Source organism: Physeter macrocephalus, chromosome 16 (assembly GCF_002837175.3).
Source record: "Physeter macrocephalus isolate SW-GA chromosome 16, ASM283717v5, whole genome shotgun sequence".
Lineage (NCBI taxonomy): Eukaryota > Metazoa > Chordata > Mammalia > Artiodactyla > Physeteridae > Physeter > Physeter macrocephalus.
The window spans coordinates 21,357,063-21,373,704 of NC_041229.1; the positions used below are offsets into that span (position 1 = coordinate 21,357,063).

General features: G+C 42.1%; 1 protein-coding gene across 3 annotated transcripts in view; it reads left to right on the forward strand.

The window, feature by feature from the left end:
- The first annotated feature begins 3,180 nt into the window (after window positions 1–3,180).
- Window positions 3,181–16,642, forward strand: part of ARHGAP20 (Rho GTPase activating protein 20) — a 142,111-nt gene continuing 128,649 nt past the window's right edge. For 2 of the 3 annotated variants that reach the window (XM_024131298.3, XM_024131299.3), the window contains exon 1: window positions 3,181–3,424. In XM_024131298.3, coding sequence (XP_023987066.1) covers window positions 3,320–3,424 — 105 coding nt within the window. In that variant the 5' untranslated portion in view covers window positions 3,181–3,319. Of the gene's footprint in view, window positions 3,425–4,544; window positions 4,570–16,642 lie in introns of those variants that run through there. The other variant, XM_007115285.3, reaches the window with a different exon arrangement.

Consider the following 16,642-nt stretch of genomic DNA (forward strand, 5'->3'; position numbering starts at 1 on the left):
AAAATCTTCTGGATACATCCTGCTTGTGTCAGACATGGTCATCACACTCCTTCAACTGCCCTGTCATCACTTTTGTTTTTTGGCATCACCCTTTTCTACAACATAACATTCCCAGTGCAGGGAAAATGGTTTTTACTATCTAAGGGATGACAGGACTAGCCTGTTGGACTGATAGGACTGTTTCTTCCCTATCAGAGCATCTTCCTTATTACTGTACAGCATAATGAAGATGGTTGTTTCTAATACTTCATTCATTCATTCCTTCAAAGGTTATTAATTGAAAAAAAAATCATTGAAAGCATACTTCTGTGCCTGGCACAAAGAAGACAAATAAATATAACCTTCAACGTCAAGGAGCTTACAGGCAAGTAAAACAGATAATAATAGTATAGTGTAATACATGCTATAAAGAGAAGAAAACACACACAGGAGAGACAGTACAGCCAAGTGGTTAAGAGCACTGGTTCTGGAGCAGACTCCCCAGGTTCCAAGCTTGGCTTCACTACTTAACAGCTGTTTAACAAGTTATTTAACATCTCTGTGGCTTGGTTTTCCAATTTGGAAAGTAAGGTGTGAGGAAATCTACCCTGTAGGATTATTATGAAGATTTACGTAAATTAGTGTGTGTAAAATGCTTAGAATAGTGTCTGATATGAAGTAAGCACTCAATAAATGTTATCTGTTACTACTACAGAAGGTGCACTTAACCCTGTGTGTGTGATTGGTGTGTGGAGGTAGCTAGGTAAAGAGTAATAAAGTCAGGAAGATTTCCCTGATTTAATTATTAACGTAAGTGTTGAAGATTTATTTCCTCAACAAATATTTATTGGGTATTTACTATGCACCCTGCACTAGATAAGTAAGTATAAAGGAGTAGGTTGAAAAATATAGAAGGAAAATTTCCCAGGCAATGGAAACAGCAGGTTCAAAGCCATGAAGATGTGAGAGGTCAAGACAAGTTCTTGAAGTGCAAATAGTTCAATGAGAGGGAGAAAAGGGTGAGAGGTGAAAAGGGGTAAGAAATGAGAAAATAAAGAAGTGAGGACAAGGGTGTCAGACTGTACTGACATTTGTACTATAGCATTTGAAATTTATTCCATAGACAGAAGAAGCCAAAGAAGGTTTTAAGCAGAGGAGTGATGTGATCTGATTTGTGTTCTTAAATCATATTAATCTGAGCAAACTCAGTTTTATTTAGGAAGTGAGACATCCCTCAAAACTCCTTATAGGAGTGGGGTAGGACGGTTTTCTATGCAAATCAGAACTAATGGATTTTGAAATAAAAGCACTTAGAAATTAAGAAGTGAAAGTGGGTTTTCCATGTATGCAGTATAAATAATACTTTGATTTTGAGCATGAGGTATTTATCTCAAAAAGAAACAGCTGTTAATACACGAGGCTCTGAAATAACCAACTCTAGCCTGGCCCTTCTGGATCTATCTCATATCCTTTTTGCATGTCATTCATTCATTGAGTCAACAAATATTTATTGTGCCAGACACTGGTCTAGGCACTTGGGGTGAACAACAATAAGGTGTCTTGCTCTCTGGAAGACAAAGATAATAAACCTTAAACATAATAAGTAAATTACATGAAATATTCTTTAAAAATTATTGAAATTAAAAAATGAAGCAGAGCAAGAAAACTGAAATCATCCATTCATGATGGGAATCACAATAGCATGATTTCAACAAGGAATGAAAAGAGCTGCAAAGCCCTCTGCAGTGTAAAATCCATGAAAAACTCTAGGGTGAGTGCAAAGTCCTGTCTCTGGACATGGATCTAAGCAGCAGAGAGTCACCCTGAAAACGTGTGTGTGTGTGTATGATTTATAAAATTATATATATATGTGCATGCATGATTTACAAAGCCTGTGTAAGCCTCCTTTTAACAATGTGATATGGACGAGGCTTAAATTGGGCTGGAATATTTTCTCCCCACTACTTCCACAATAAACAATTCCGGGGTTTGGTGGTGGTGGTAGTGTGTGGGTGTGTTTTGGACAGCAACTTCTGCTTGGAACAGAGCTGGCCAGAACCCTATTCTTCTACAACCTGACCTGATAACAGCCCAACCCAGCAGGAGCCTCAATCTGTTATTTCTTACCAGAAAAACAAACAAACCTCTTCCACAAGCTAGTATCATAGAGCGGTGTCCTTCATCACTAATCCGCCCTATGGAGTCCTGACTCCAAGGGAAGAATGCCACCTACCGAATCATCCGCCCCAGTCAGCCAGTCCTGCAAAGTGAGGCAATACTCAACTCAGCCCAGGTTGGCTCCAAATCCCCTCCCTCTGATTATTCTTTAGCCTTTAAAAAATTTGCCACTATTTGGGCTGATAGGAAGTTATGCTCTCAGCGCAGATATCTGATAAACACTTCCACATATTGTAGCCTTCTCAATAGCTAAGCCAAATTTCAGAGTCCTCTCTCTGCCGCATTTTCCTTAATTGCGCTTGCACGTCTGGAATGCCCGGGTCTCTGCAGCTCGCAGAGAAACCGCCCGTGCAAATTGCGTGGGGGCTGCTGCCGGGCGGCTGCAGAGCCACCGCGGGCAGGGTAAAGTGCGGGACCGCACGACAGGTCAGGCGGCGCCGCGGGCTTCCCATGTGCGCGGCCGCGGCCCTCGGCAACGTGCGACTCCGTCCCCGGCCTCCCGGGCTGGGAAGGGGCGGGGGCGGGGGACCCCTCGGCGGTCGGCCGAGAGCTAGGCAGGAATCGCTGCCACTCCTCTGTTCAGGCTGAGGTCGCCACAGCTGCGCCGCTCCACGCGCTAACGGGACGCCTTCCCCACGGGCGCGGCGCGGGAAGGGATGGGGTCGGGTGCGAGTGGGCTGGGCAGCGGGAGAGGCGCGCATCCACGCTAGAGGCCTGCGTTCGTGACACCGACCGGCGAGCTCCTTCGGGCTGGCCCCACTCGGAGGCGCAGACTGAGAAGGTCGGTCGGGCGCCCGTGCCCTAATATATATCTAGAAGGGCGCGCCTCAGGACGGACCGGCGCGGGGAGGGCCGCGGCCGGAGGAGGGCGGCCGGGGGAGGGCCCAGCGCGGGGCGCCTGGCGCCGAGGGGCGGGCCCAAGGCGGGGCGGCCGCGGCGCTGACGGGCGGTCGCCGCCGCAATCGCCTGCAGCTGCGGTGCGGAGCGCGGGCGGCGGTACATGGCCCCGACGGGAGGCGCGCGGCTCGCACCCGGAGCCCGGCTCGCCGCCTGAGCTTGGCGCCCGCCTCGGCTCCGCGCGTCCTCGCCCGTCCGGCCGCCGTCCCAAGGACATGCCCGCGTAGCCTCCTCCTGGGCTGGGATTTGCTTGAAAGTCCTCTTCATGGAAGCGATGTCCCCCCAGCAGGAGACTCTAGGGGGGCAGCCGGGGCGCTCCTCTTCCCTGACAGGAGTGTCTCGGATCGCGGGCGCCCCCGGAACCAAGAAGGTGAGGACGCCGAGCGGGGCCCGGCGCCCGCTGCCGCCGCGCGGGCCGGACGCCGCAGGGATTTAACACTCGAGGCCCGCGTCATTCGTCCGAGGCCATTCCCGCCTTCCCGTCTCCCAAGTCACCCCGTCACCCCGGGTTTTTCGCGTCTAGAGTCTCAGTCGCTCTCGGAGCGGACCCGGCAGCCTCCCTCCCCGTCTCCATCCGCTGCGGGACCCGCGCCCCCCTCATCCCTCAGGCGGGGCGCGCGGCCCAGGTTTGGGGCATCGCCCTTCCCGGCCCCTCTGGGTGCCCGGCCCCGGGGTTCCCTGAGGTCCCCCGGGAGCTCACCGTCCCTTGACGGGGTCAGCTCCGAGGTCGTCAGGGCAGCGGCGTCCGCCCGAGTGCGGCTACCGCGCTGAGGAAGGTAGGCGGCCGGGCTGCGGCGCCTGCGGGGCTCAGCCCCTCACCTGGACGCGGCCTCTCCGCGATATTTTGCTGGGGGTGGCCGGGAAGAGGTGCCTGCGCCCCACAGAACGACTCCCGGTCGACGCCCGGGGACGCGGAGGGCCGGTTCGGCTTGGAATTGGGCTGGGTGGGGCGGGTGGGCTGCGGCGGAGGGGCCTTCACCCTACGCTTGTTCCCTGGCCCTCGGGGCTCGGCGGGGCTGGAGAGGGGTCGGGTGTCGGTGTGGGCGTGCGGGCGGCGCGCGTGGCCCCTGACAAAGCTGGGAGGAGGGATGCGGGCAGCAACTTGTAGCGTTCCTTTCGGATAAACACGGCCGCCGAGCGGCGTGCCGATTCCGATGGAGTCAGGTTTCTTTGGAACGGTTCCCTCAGCAAGTGCACGTGGCCGCGAGCTGCCGGCCTCTGCTGCTCGGCTCTCGGAGGAATTGATTTGGGTGTTTCTAGCCGTGTCTGCTCTCGCTCCTCCCCTCCCCCAAAACCTGATATTTGGCTGTTTTTTCTCTGTGTCCTGGTGGTGCCCTTCCAGCTTCTGTGGAGAAAAATTGGGATTAGAGGGATAACCTAACTCATCCTTGAGAAATGTCTTGAGGCATTGCATTTGTATCATTGGAACCTTAAGGGGCTACGCAGGCTCCCCTGATTGTCCGGATCTTACTGCCTTTCATGACTCTTCCCAACAGGATCCTGGGTTGGCTAGAGGTCAGTGGAAGAGTGGTGAGATCGGTGCAGAGTACAGAAGTGTGTGTGAGCTCCCAAGGACCTTGACCGTGTCGCGGAGCCATCTAGGAGTGTCAGTGAACTTGATGTTGTATCGCCTGTAGTGCTGGTTCAGCCTTTGATGTATGGAGGCTGCGGTTTGTCCTTGTCGCTTTTCCCCTTCAGATATGCGGGGGGGGGGGGGGAGAGAGAGAGGAGAGAGAGAGAGAGAGAGAGAGAGAGAGAGAGAATTTACTAGGTTAGTGCTATATAAATGTTCAGTAATTAACATAGGTTTTAAAGCAGTTTTTATTCCTGTAAACTTAAGGAATTGGGGGAAATAAAGTATTTGTATTCCAGAACAGATCTCATCCTTTTTTACTAACGGTAATTAAGCGAGAGAGCATGAGAGTACCTTGATCAATCAAGAAGTACTTGTCCAATAAATGAAGGGTAGCTGTGCATCTTAAGCCATTGTCCTTAAGATGCTGTCCTTCATTATAAAACGTAATGATTTGTCACATTACCAATCTAGTCTTTTCCTTTTAAAATTTTGCCAGTCTGGTCTTTCTACAGCTTTTTACTCCCTTTAAGGCAAGAGTGAGGTTGAAGAACTGTTTTATTTTGCTTTTAATATTTTTTTCCAGGAAAGTGCATCTCTGCCTGTTTTAAATGTTAGTAGGCATATCTGTTTGATTTCAGACCTCCATAGCAATAGAAAATAATAATAATAAAAGAATATTTCCAAATTGTAGCTCACAGAATCATTGCCATTACACTCTCATGGACCACAATCTTTTTGTATCCCCAATACCCAACAGATTGATCTTTTATGTTTCATCCTGCCTTTTTAGTGCTTGGTAGTCCTAGTGATTCATGAGACTTATTTCTTAAAAAGTCTACTATATGGTTGTACTGTTAATTACTAAGACTTGGATCAGTGTTGTTTAAACTGCCAGTTACAATCAACATTTTAAAAAATGAAATAGAACAGAAAATATTGGCACAGTGGTAAGGGTAAAGACTGCTTTGTGTAACTTTTTTCTCTGTTTCATTTATATATATGTGCATTTTGGGTAGCGATGTAAAATGTGTTTCTTACTGAATGGTCAGAATTTTTTTTTAACATCTTTATTGGAGTATAATTGCTTTACAATGGTGTGTTAGTTTCTGCTTTATAACAAAGTGAATCAGCTATACATATACATATATCTCCATATCTCCTCCCTCTTGTGTCTCCCTCCCACCCTCCCTATCCCACCCCAGAATTTTTACAGTTTCCTATTTGTGAAATGAAAAATAACAATAATACCTAAGTCCTCAAGATAGTTAGGAAAATTAAATGTGAAATTGAGTGAATATTAATATATACTAGCACTCAATAAGTGATAGCTCTTATTGTTTGTACTTCCCCACCATGTCTGTAATTCACACTACTATGTCCCAATTGTTCAAGCTAAAAATCTAGAATTTGTTTTCAACTACTGGCATTTATTTCCTCAGTCTACAACAACCATCAGAAAGGCCAGTTGAATATCACTTCAAAACATATCTTGAATTTCTCCACTTTCGTCTCCACTGCTGCCATTGTAGTCGAAGCTAGACCACCACCACCTCTCACTTGAACATTTGCAGAAATTCCCTAACTTGTCTAACACCTTTTTTGCTTTTCCCTGGCCCAGTCTCCATTTAGAAGCACCAGAATGATCTTTAAAAATTTAAATTGATCATGTTCCTCACTGCTTAAAATCTTGTGGTGGCTTTCCATCATATTTAGAATAAAATTCAGACTCCTGTACTTAGCCCTCCCTACTTCATTCCCCTCGTCTGCCTTTTCTGCTTTGTTTGTGTATTCTCCAGCCACATGGGCCTTTCTTTTCACACATTAAGTCATCACATTCATTCTGTTCTGAGGCTTTGGTGTTGCTATTCCCTTTTTGTCTTTTTTTTTTTTTTTTTTGCCACACATCTTTGCAGTGTTGATTCTTTCTAATTGTTCTGATCTTAGGTTCTCCCAGAGGCCTGTCCTGACTACCTAAGTGGAAGTTGCCTCTCAGTTATGTTCTGTACCTTCTGTTTTATTCTCATTTTAGCATTCAGCCTTGCCTTATATATTATTATTTACTTCCTTGTTGTGTTACCTGAACTTCTCACCAGACTTGAAAACCATGAGAATAGGGACATTATCTGTATTGTTCAAGGCAGCTGCCTCAGTGCCGAGGACAGTGCTACATATTAGGTATTCATTAAATATAAGCTGGGTTACATAAGGCAGTGAACAGGGACAGATATGCCCCTGTGTTCAGAGTTTATGATTTAGAGTAAATCAGCAAACCTTTTCTTAGAGAGCCAGCTAGTGAATAATTTAGGTTAGTAGACCGTAAGGGGTGTCTGTTGCAGCTACCCACTATGCAATTGTAGTACTAAAGCAGCCATAGACTATATGTAAATGAATGGGCACAGCTATGTTCCAATAAAACTTTATTTAGAAAAACAGGAGGTGAATCCCTGGTGTTGTTTGCTGACCTCTAGAGCATGGCTGTTGACTAGAACTTTCTGCAGTGAGAGAACTGCTCTTTATTTACAGTGTCCAATTTGTTGCTTTGGATAATGCATTATGGATAGAATTCTGGATAATTCTTCTGGATAACATATCCTTGAGCATATCCACATTTGGGCAGAACAGTTTTTTTGAAATGAAATGGCAGCACATATTAGAATAATTTCAGTTAGGGATGATTTGTGTCATTTTCAAGCCCCCGACCCTTTGGTTTCACATACTAATTGAAGTCTTTAAATAAGATAGGTGTTGGGGAGGGAAGAGAGACTTACAGGCACAGAAAATCAGTCAAAGCAAAAGAATTTAAAAATATCTCCAACATTTAAAAATGTAACAGCTACTATTATACACTTCATTCTGGCTTTTCTTTCTACATTCTCTGGGTCCAAATCTGTTTATAGCAGTTTATGGTACAACACCCCCGAGAGCCAACTTTAAGCCATGTGTGTGTCTTGCAATTGGGGTTTGAATGAAGCATCTTTGTATGTAAGACTTGGTTTTATTCTTTAATACTGAGAAAAATATTATGCTCATGGTTAAGCCATTATCCTACTGAATACTTTTCTGATGTTATTCACAAAGTGAGTGGCATAAAATCAGGTACATGAGATTGTTTTGGCTGAGAGCAGTCTGGAATTATCAAAAACTGAATTAGATCAGAAAGAGCCTATTAATCACTGGTGTAACCTCTGAACTTCTGGCTGTACTTTGTTTCTTTGTTTGTAAAATGGAGGTAATAATCCATATCCTATATATCTCACAAGGTTGTTTTTTATGGGTCAAAAGAAGAAAGAATATAAAAACTTTCGAAAAAAGTGCAGAAGCCATTAGTAATTTTTACCGGGTGATACCTGTAAAGCAATAAAAAAAGTTTTATTTCATTGGATTTAATACAAGAACATTTACATGCAAATGAGTGAATGCTATTTGTCTTATTCAGCTCGGGTTGCTGTAACAAAATACCATAAACTGGTGGCTTAAACAAAGGACATTTATTTCCTGCAGTTGTAGAGGCTATGAATTCCCATGTTCCGGGTGCCAGCCAATTTAGTTCCTGGTGAGAGCCCTCTTCTTGGCTTCCAGTTCTTGCTGTGTCCTTACATGAGAGACAGAGTGAGAAGAAAGAGTGAGGGAGTTGAGGGGGAAGAAGGGGAGGGAGAGGTAGTGAGAGAGATGGTGGTGGAGTTAGATATGTTTGGTTTCTTCTCATAAAGGCACTAACCTTGTCATAGAGGCCCCATTCTTATGACCTCATCTAAGCCTAATCACCTCCCATAGACCCCACCTCTTAATACTATTACTTTGGGGTTAGGGCTTCAACATATGAATTTGGGGCGGGGAACAAGTATTTGGCCCATAACACTAACCATCAAAGCAGTCACCCTTGAATGTCATAAATATCAAATAGTATAAGGTAGAAACTTGAGGAAAAAGATAAGAGTTTACTGTTTATAATATACGGGAAAGTAAAGGAAATTTTTCAAAAACTTCTTTAAGTAAATGCCTAACTATACATAATACACATTGATTATAATATATGGAGTAGGCATTATTAATGTACTCTTAGAGAGGAAGGAACTGAGCCCTGCCAAGGCTGCATATAGTAAGCAGCAGAGCTGGAATTTGAACCCAGATCTTCCAACTCTATTTCTCTTTCCAACTAGATTATAGATGCATTTTTTATTGTTTATAACATAAGGTGTAGGGGAGAGTAGATTTGAATTTTATATAAGAAGTTGAACAAGCCATATTTGAGAAGTTTTTCTCCTGAGAGATAATTTCGTTCTTCAGGGAGCAGAGTCTCTACCTTCTCCGTGTACCACAGAATATTATGTTCAGTGCTGCCATTAGGTAAATGTATTAGTCAGGGTTCTCCAGAAAAACAGACCAGTAGGAGTCCCATGATTGCCATCTGCAGAAAAGTCGGTGGTGTAATTCACCACCATCTTTTCCTGAGGACAGGAAGAAATGAGATGTTCCAGCTGGACAGTGAGGGAGGAAAAAGGGGCAAATTCCTCCTTCCTCCACTTTTTGTTCTGTAAAGGTCCTCAAGGGATTGAATGATGCCCACCCGCATTGGGGAGGACAACCTACTTTACTGAGTCCACCAATTCAAATGCTGATTTCATCTGCAAATGCCCTCACAGACACACCCAGAAATAATGTGTAATCTGAGCATGCCATGGACAGTCAAGTTGACACATAAAATTAACCATCACAGTAAATATTGACTAATAGTGACAATCCGTGACACAATCATTGCTATAATTTCTTTGGAAATTTGTGATCTTTATGCCTTGGTATCTGTCATCTGTCATTTTCAGATGTTTTATATAAGGCACTCATATTTCAGGAGCTCTTTAGCCAGGCCTGCTTTCCACATTGATGTCTCAGTCCTGCTTGCTGTTGGAAAACTTGGCATATTCTCCAAACTCATAGAAATATATTTCAAAGTTATGTGTGGGTGCACAGAATCCTATGCCTCAGTTGTTTCCACCGTGGAAAATTGTGTGTGAGAAACCCAGCTGAAACTCTCGATTCAGTAAACATTTTGATATCATGAATCTTGAGTGTAGGAAAAAACTTGCTTCCATAGTTATCGTCACTTAAAATGTGAACACAGCAGTGCATTTTAACGTAGCAAAAGAAAAATTAATTTTTGTGACTCTGACATTCATATATTAGAACAGAATATGTTGCTTTTTATGAAATGAAAGTTAAAGATACTTTATTTTTACATATTTTTTACACATTTGTGTAAAAAGTAATTATTAATTTTGAATATTGAGTCTTCCAAGTTAAATAGAGAGTTGTAACTTATAGACTGAAAATTCACAAGTCACAGATACCTAAATGGTGCAGTTACTTTTTGGTTCTGAAATGAAGTTTGTTGTGAAGCAATTTATAACTCTTTCCCTTCACTATTCTTCTGATTTAGGGTTTGGTGAAAGGTCTGCGGGGTACAAGGTGGAACATATTCAGTAGACTGGGAGAAGTGAGACAGCTGATAGCATCTTCAGAAAGTGAAAACTTGAACTTCATTAATTTGGGTGTCTGAATTCTTTCACTGTTCTTATCCTGCCATCCAGGATTTGGTGGTTCTTCTTTTCAAAGTAAAGATGTCTTGTGCCTTATAGGACCACATACAACTTAACAAACATCTGTGATTATAAAACTTGCCTTCTTAGAAGGTATCAGTCGCTGAAAATACACTGGACTTCAATTTAAATTGCTGCTAAAACATGTTATAAACTATACAGTGTCACAAAAATAAATAGGTATATAATATCAAGGTTAGATAAGTGTGTGTTTACAAACTTACATGTACATACACAGTGCTTTGAGGACATATATGTACATTTTATTTTGTGATTTGATGGAGTTTCATGACTCATACCCCTCAGTCTCCGGAGTATTTGGCAAAAACCTCTGTTACAGGCTGAATGTTTGTGTCCTCCTGAAACTCAGATTTTGAGGCTGTAACCCCCAGTATGATAATACAGTTGACCCTTGAGCAGTGTGGGGGTTAGGGGTGCTGACCCTCCATGCAGTCAAAAATCCACTTAGAACTTTACAGTGGGCACTCTCTATCCGTGGTTCTGCATCCACATGTTCAACCAACCTCATATGGTTTAGTACTGTAGAATGTATTTATTGAAAAAGAATTCATATGTAAGTGGACCTGCACAGTTCAGATCTGTGTCCTTCAAGGGTCAGCTGTATTTGGAGATAGGGGAAATAATTAGCTTAGAAGAGGTCATGAAGGCAGAATCCCCATGATGGGATTACTGCCCTTATAAGAGACCAGAAAGCTTACTCTCTGTGTACCCCATGTGAGGGTACAACAAAAAGGCAGCTGTCTGCAAAGCAGGAAGAGGGCCATCACCAAGAGCTAAATCTGCTAACACCTTGACCTTGGACTTCCTAGCCTCCAGAACCATGAGAAATAAGTTTGTGTCATTTAAATCATCCAATCTGTGTTATTTTGGTATAGTAAGTAGCCTGAGCTTGCTGACTACCTTTATTATTATTTTTTAAGATTTATTTATTATTTATTTATTTATTTATTTTACTTTTGGCTGCGTCGGGTCTTAGTTGCGGCACACGGGATCTTCGTTGAGACGTGCGGGATCTTTTGTTGCAGTGTGCGGTCTTCTCTTTAGTTGTGGCATGCGGACTCCAGATCACATGGGCTGTTTAGTTTGCGGCATGCGGGCTCTAGTTGAGGCGTACGGGCTTAGTTGCCCCGTGGCATGTGGGATCTTTGTTCCCTGACCAGGGATGGAGCCCATGGCCCCTGCACTGTAAGGTGGATTCTTTACCACTGGCCACCAGGGAAGTCCCCAGACTACCTTTAAAGTAAACTTTCACTGACGTGAAAGTTTGCTTTCCTGTTCTGTTGGTATAGAAAGTGTTCTAAATCACAGGGACTCTAAGGTTCTAATGTGTGCAGAAAGCCTTCAGGTTGAATGCTCAACTCGTTAGTAGCCACAGCAGCAGTTTTTTGAAGCAGCCTAGGATGGGGTGATGTTTAGCTTTTGTTTACTTATGGAAGACTTAGCCACAATGTGGGAGTCTGGAAAGGGATCAGAGGAAACTTCCTTTTGTCAGCCACCAATAATGGGGCTTGTAGGCAACATAGCCAGTTTATTTTATAATTTTGTTTCAGTCTGATTTTCTTTATCCAGGACAAGTTTAGATTAGAAACATCCAACTGACAGCAGAAATAGCTCTATCAGTATGTCACTGCTGTGCTGAACAGCCTTGACATAATTTTGACAGACAGCTGTCACATGGCACAACTGAAGGGTAAGGCCTGTTTCTGGATGTCTGGTCACTTGTGTGTGAACTCTGAAAATGGAATGTATATGTGCCCACATCAGCTCATATTTCAAAGATCTGGAAAACCCAACTGCTCTGTGGCCTTTTGCTTTCCCTGTTTACCTTCGTCCTAATTTATACCTAGCAGAGTGTCTGTATTTCCTCTTCTACCCCTACATTCACCGTCTGGAACCTCAGCTTCCACAGTAGGCATTATGAGGTTATAGTATATCTGAATCTGGTCAGATCTTGGCCTGTTTTTTATTCTTATTTGATACACTCTGGTTTTTACCATTATGGTTTTTGGATTTGATTACTGTACTCTTCCCCTCTGCAGGAGGAAAGTGAGAGGTTGCAGAGTTTTCCAACAATGTCTTATACATTCAAGCCTGTTAGCCTTCATGCAGGTGGATGGGCACTGGGGAACCAGAGAACCCCTTTGTCACAGTGTGCCATGGATGTAGAAATAATAGCACTTCGTATGGACTATGGTATGAAAAATTTAGTGAAGCCCTGACCTGTAAGGGAATATTAGGGAGACACCATTGGTGATCAACCTTGCCTACTCCAGGGTGCTACTAAAAGGAATCATGACAGGAGATTGAAACTGGTAGCTTTGCCAAAGAAGAAAGTCCAGCCAACTTGAAGGCCCATAGTGGTACTCCAGAAGTCTGCATGAGTAGGGTAGAGACAGAGGAACAAATAATAATGTGGAAGGGGAGTTCTACTATCCTCATATTTATTACATACAGTACTTATGCACTCTAAAGCATTACTCTGTATGTTACACTATCATGGTGCTTTCCCTGTCAAAGGACTTTCATATATATAATCTTTTTTGATTTTTTTTGGTAGTTCAAACAGTCATGTCATTTTACAGAGAAGACTCTGAGAAAGACTCTGAGAACCAGGATCCAGAATTTAGGTCCAATGTCTCCTAGCCCAGTGCCGATTCTTCTACATTACATAGATTCTCAGGTTTGTTATTTTATTTCAAAGTTCTTGTCTCACAGAAAGAGGAAAGATAGCCAAAAGTAGAAACATTTTTTTCTTAATTTCAGAAAGAAATTATATCCCTTTATAATAGTCTGGGCTGTGATGACATTTGTTTTAATTAAATGCTCAAACTGATTCTGGCTGGGATGATTATGAGTAAATAGAAGATCATACTCATCACAGACAAAAGTGACAATAGTGGGAAGCTTCAGCTCATCCAGTGGTCAAAACCTTGTGATAATAGGACATAGAAGCAAGGGGCAGGGGTAAAAATAATTTCCTTGTTCCCTTGCAGGGCCAATGTCTTTGAGATATGTCTCTGCAAATAAATGCTGCAGACATGTAGGGAAGACAAGAAAGAAATAGTTCATTGCTCACTAAATTGTACAGATTAGCCACAAAGGATTAAGAGTCAAATTTGAGTAAGGTAATATGTAAATTTGATTAAACATTTTTTTTCTATCTTTGAAAGTTTAGAGTTCTTAAAAGCTTTCCTCAAAGTCCTTATTTTAACGTTATGCTAATTTTAAATGTTTGAAAGTGACTTTAGTACATTTGACTTAAATTCAACTGAAATGCTTGAATTTTTTCTTCATAAAGTGACTGGAACAAAGCAAAGTATGAAAAATTGTAGTTCATCTGACTTAACTCTTTCATCCTGGTCCTTTCTTTAGATAGGCTTTTTTTTCCTTTAAATCTCTATGAGAACTGAGAATGACCAGATTCAGAGTGATTTAGAGGTTCCAAAAATAGCTCTGTATCTCCTGGTTGACATGAAGTTAAAATTCCAGTGAGAGACTACATATACGTTTCTTTTTAAAATTTTTTTAAGATTAATTAATTTATTTTTGGCTGCGTTGGGTCTTCGTTGCTGCACGCGGGCTTTCTCTAGTTGTGGCGAGCGGGGGCTACTCTTTGTTGTGGTTTGTGGGCTTCTCACTGCGGTGGCTTCTCTTGTGGCAGAGCACGGGCTCTAGGCGCATGGGCTTCAGTAGTTGCGGCACGCGGGCTCTAGAGCACAGGCTCAGTAGTTGTGGCGCACGAGCTTAGTTGCTCCGCGGCATGTGGGATCTTCCCAGACCAGGGCTGGAACCCGTGTCCCCTGCATTGGCAGGTGGATTCTTAACCACTGCACCACCAGAGAAGCCCTACATATAGGTTTTTAATATAAACAGTGTTTTATGCGTTGTTGAAAATAAATAAAAGAACAAAACTTTTTTCTTCAATAACCTGCTTACAGTTTTATTTTCCTACGTAGGCACACTTGCATTACCACCTTAAACTCTCAGGTATTGGTAGCGTTAATTCATTGATTTAATACACAGCTATTGAGAATTCACACTGTGGAAATACTGAGTAGGGCACTGGAGGAATAGGGAAGGAATAGTGGCAAACCACAATAGGCAGGTGGGCATATTCCTCAGATCTCTGAGGAATTCAAATGGAGAGCCACTCAGATATTTTGTACAAAAACATGTTGGACAAAAAACAAATAAGTAATTTCCAGTTTAATGTAAATATACTTCAGATGATTGTTATATGAGTGGGGAAAATTATAGCTTCTGGCCATGAACCAGTTTGCTGGGCTGGAGCCCAGTGATTTAGTAGTTTGGTAGTTAATTTTTGTTGCTGTTGTTTTTGTTTTTTTCATTTTAACAGCCTTGTTGAGATATAATTTATATACCATTTATCCACTTAAAAATGGATTCAGTGGTTTTTAGTATATTCCTAGAATTGTGCATTCATTTCCACAATTTTAGAACATTTTCATTACCACAAAAAGAAACACTGCACCCGTTAGCCATTACATCCCAATTCCCTCATTCCCCAAACCCCAGGCAAGCACTAATCTATTTTAAGTTCCTATAGATTTGTTTATTCTGGATATTTCATTTAAATGGAGTCATATAATATGTGGTCCTTTGGGACTGACTTCTTTTAATTAGCATGATGTTTTCAAGATTAATCCATGTTGTTGCACATTTCATTGCTTCTTTTCTTTTATTGGCAAGTAATATTCTACTTTATGGATGTACCACATTTTGTTTATGCATTCATCAGTTGATAGACATTGGGGTTGTTTCCACTTTTTTACTATTATGAATAATGTTGCTGTGAACATTAACGTACGTGTTTTTGTGTGGACATGTATTTTCCTTTCTCTTGGTTATATACCCAAGAGGAATTGCAGGATCATATGGTAACTCTATGTTTAGCCATTTGCAGAACTTACAAACTGTTTTGCAAAGTGACAGCGCCATTTTACATTCCCACTAGCAGTGAATAACAGTTCAATTTATCCACATCCTCACACTTGTTATTTATTTGTCTTTTTTCTTGTCCCCATCCTGATGAGTATAAAGTGGTATTTCAGAGTTTTGATTTGCATTTCCCTGATGGCTAATGATGTTGAGCACCTTTTCATGTGCTTATTGGCCATTTATATATCTCCTTAGGAGAACTGTCTATTCAGATCCTTTGCCCATTTTTAAATTAGCTTACTTGTCTTTATTGAATTGTCACAGTTCCTTAAATTTAAATATTCTGGATACAAATCCCTTATCATATATATGATTTGCAAAAATGTTCTCCCATTCTGTGGGTTTTCTTTTCACTTCCTTAATAGTGTCCATTGAAGCACAGAAGTTTTAACCTTGATGATGTCCAATTTATCTGTGCTTTTTTTGTTGTTGTTTGTGCTTTTGGTCATATCTAAGAAACCATTGCCTAATCCACAGATATTTATGCCTATGTTTTCTTCTAAAATTTTTATAGTTTCAGGTCTTTTAGATCGTTGATCCATTTTGAGTTAATTTTTGTATATGGTGTGAGATAGGAGTCCAACTTCATTCTTTTGCATGTGGATATCCACTTGTCCCAGCACCATTTGTTGGCAAGGAATTAACTTGCCAACAAGTTAAAAGAATCATCAGACAAATGTTTACCATGAAACTCAGTGGTAATGTAAATGTCAACACTATGTCAAAAGATGTAGTTTGCAATGTACAAGTATGATTCTACCATCCAGTTCCATAGCAAATGCTTATATTTCCTTAGTGACAGCATTCCAGCAGAACCCCTTTAAGTAAGTTTGTTTATGTTTCTGTGTGTGTGTTTGGGTTCAGTAGTGTAGATGTGGACGATGAGTGGATTTTTAAATTCACTTAAAACCTTCATCTGCTGAGTATATAGTTTGTACCAGGTATTGTACTAGGCTCTAGGAATGCAAAGATAGGTCTGCTACAGAGTAGAATTTCAGTGGTTGTTGAAGGACGGGAGAAAGTTTGGAAATAAGATATAGTCCTTGCTCTCTAGAAAGGGGCAGAAAGATAATTATTATATAATCTGAAATGCTATAACTGAGGCATAGCTGTGAAGCAAGTTAGGAACACAGAGAATTCAACATTTAGTTCATCCAACTGATTAAAAAAAGAATTGAAGTGGAAAGCACCTTGCAGGTTAGCTGGTAAAGTTGCTACAGTTTTGTGTTATTATTGAAACATGAAAGAAAAATGGAATATAGGCATTTGGGTCTCATCTTCACTTATGATCTCCATTCATGTACTCTTTGGCAGAATAGTTTTTTTGCCTCTGATACTGAATATAGCTGCAGAGGAGACAGCTTAGAAAACCAAAGATCTAATTTCTCTCTAGTGCTTAAACCTTGGCAAATGGTACAAAATCAAGAAAATCATTTCT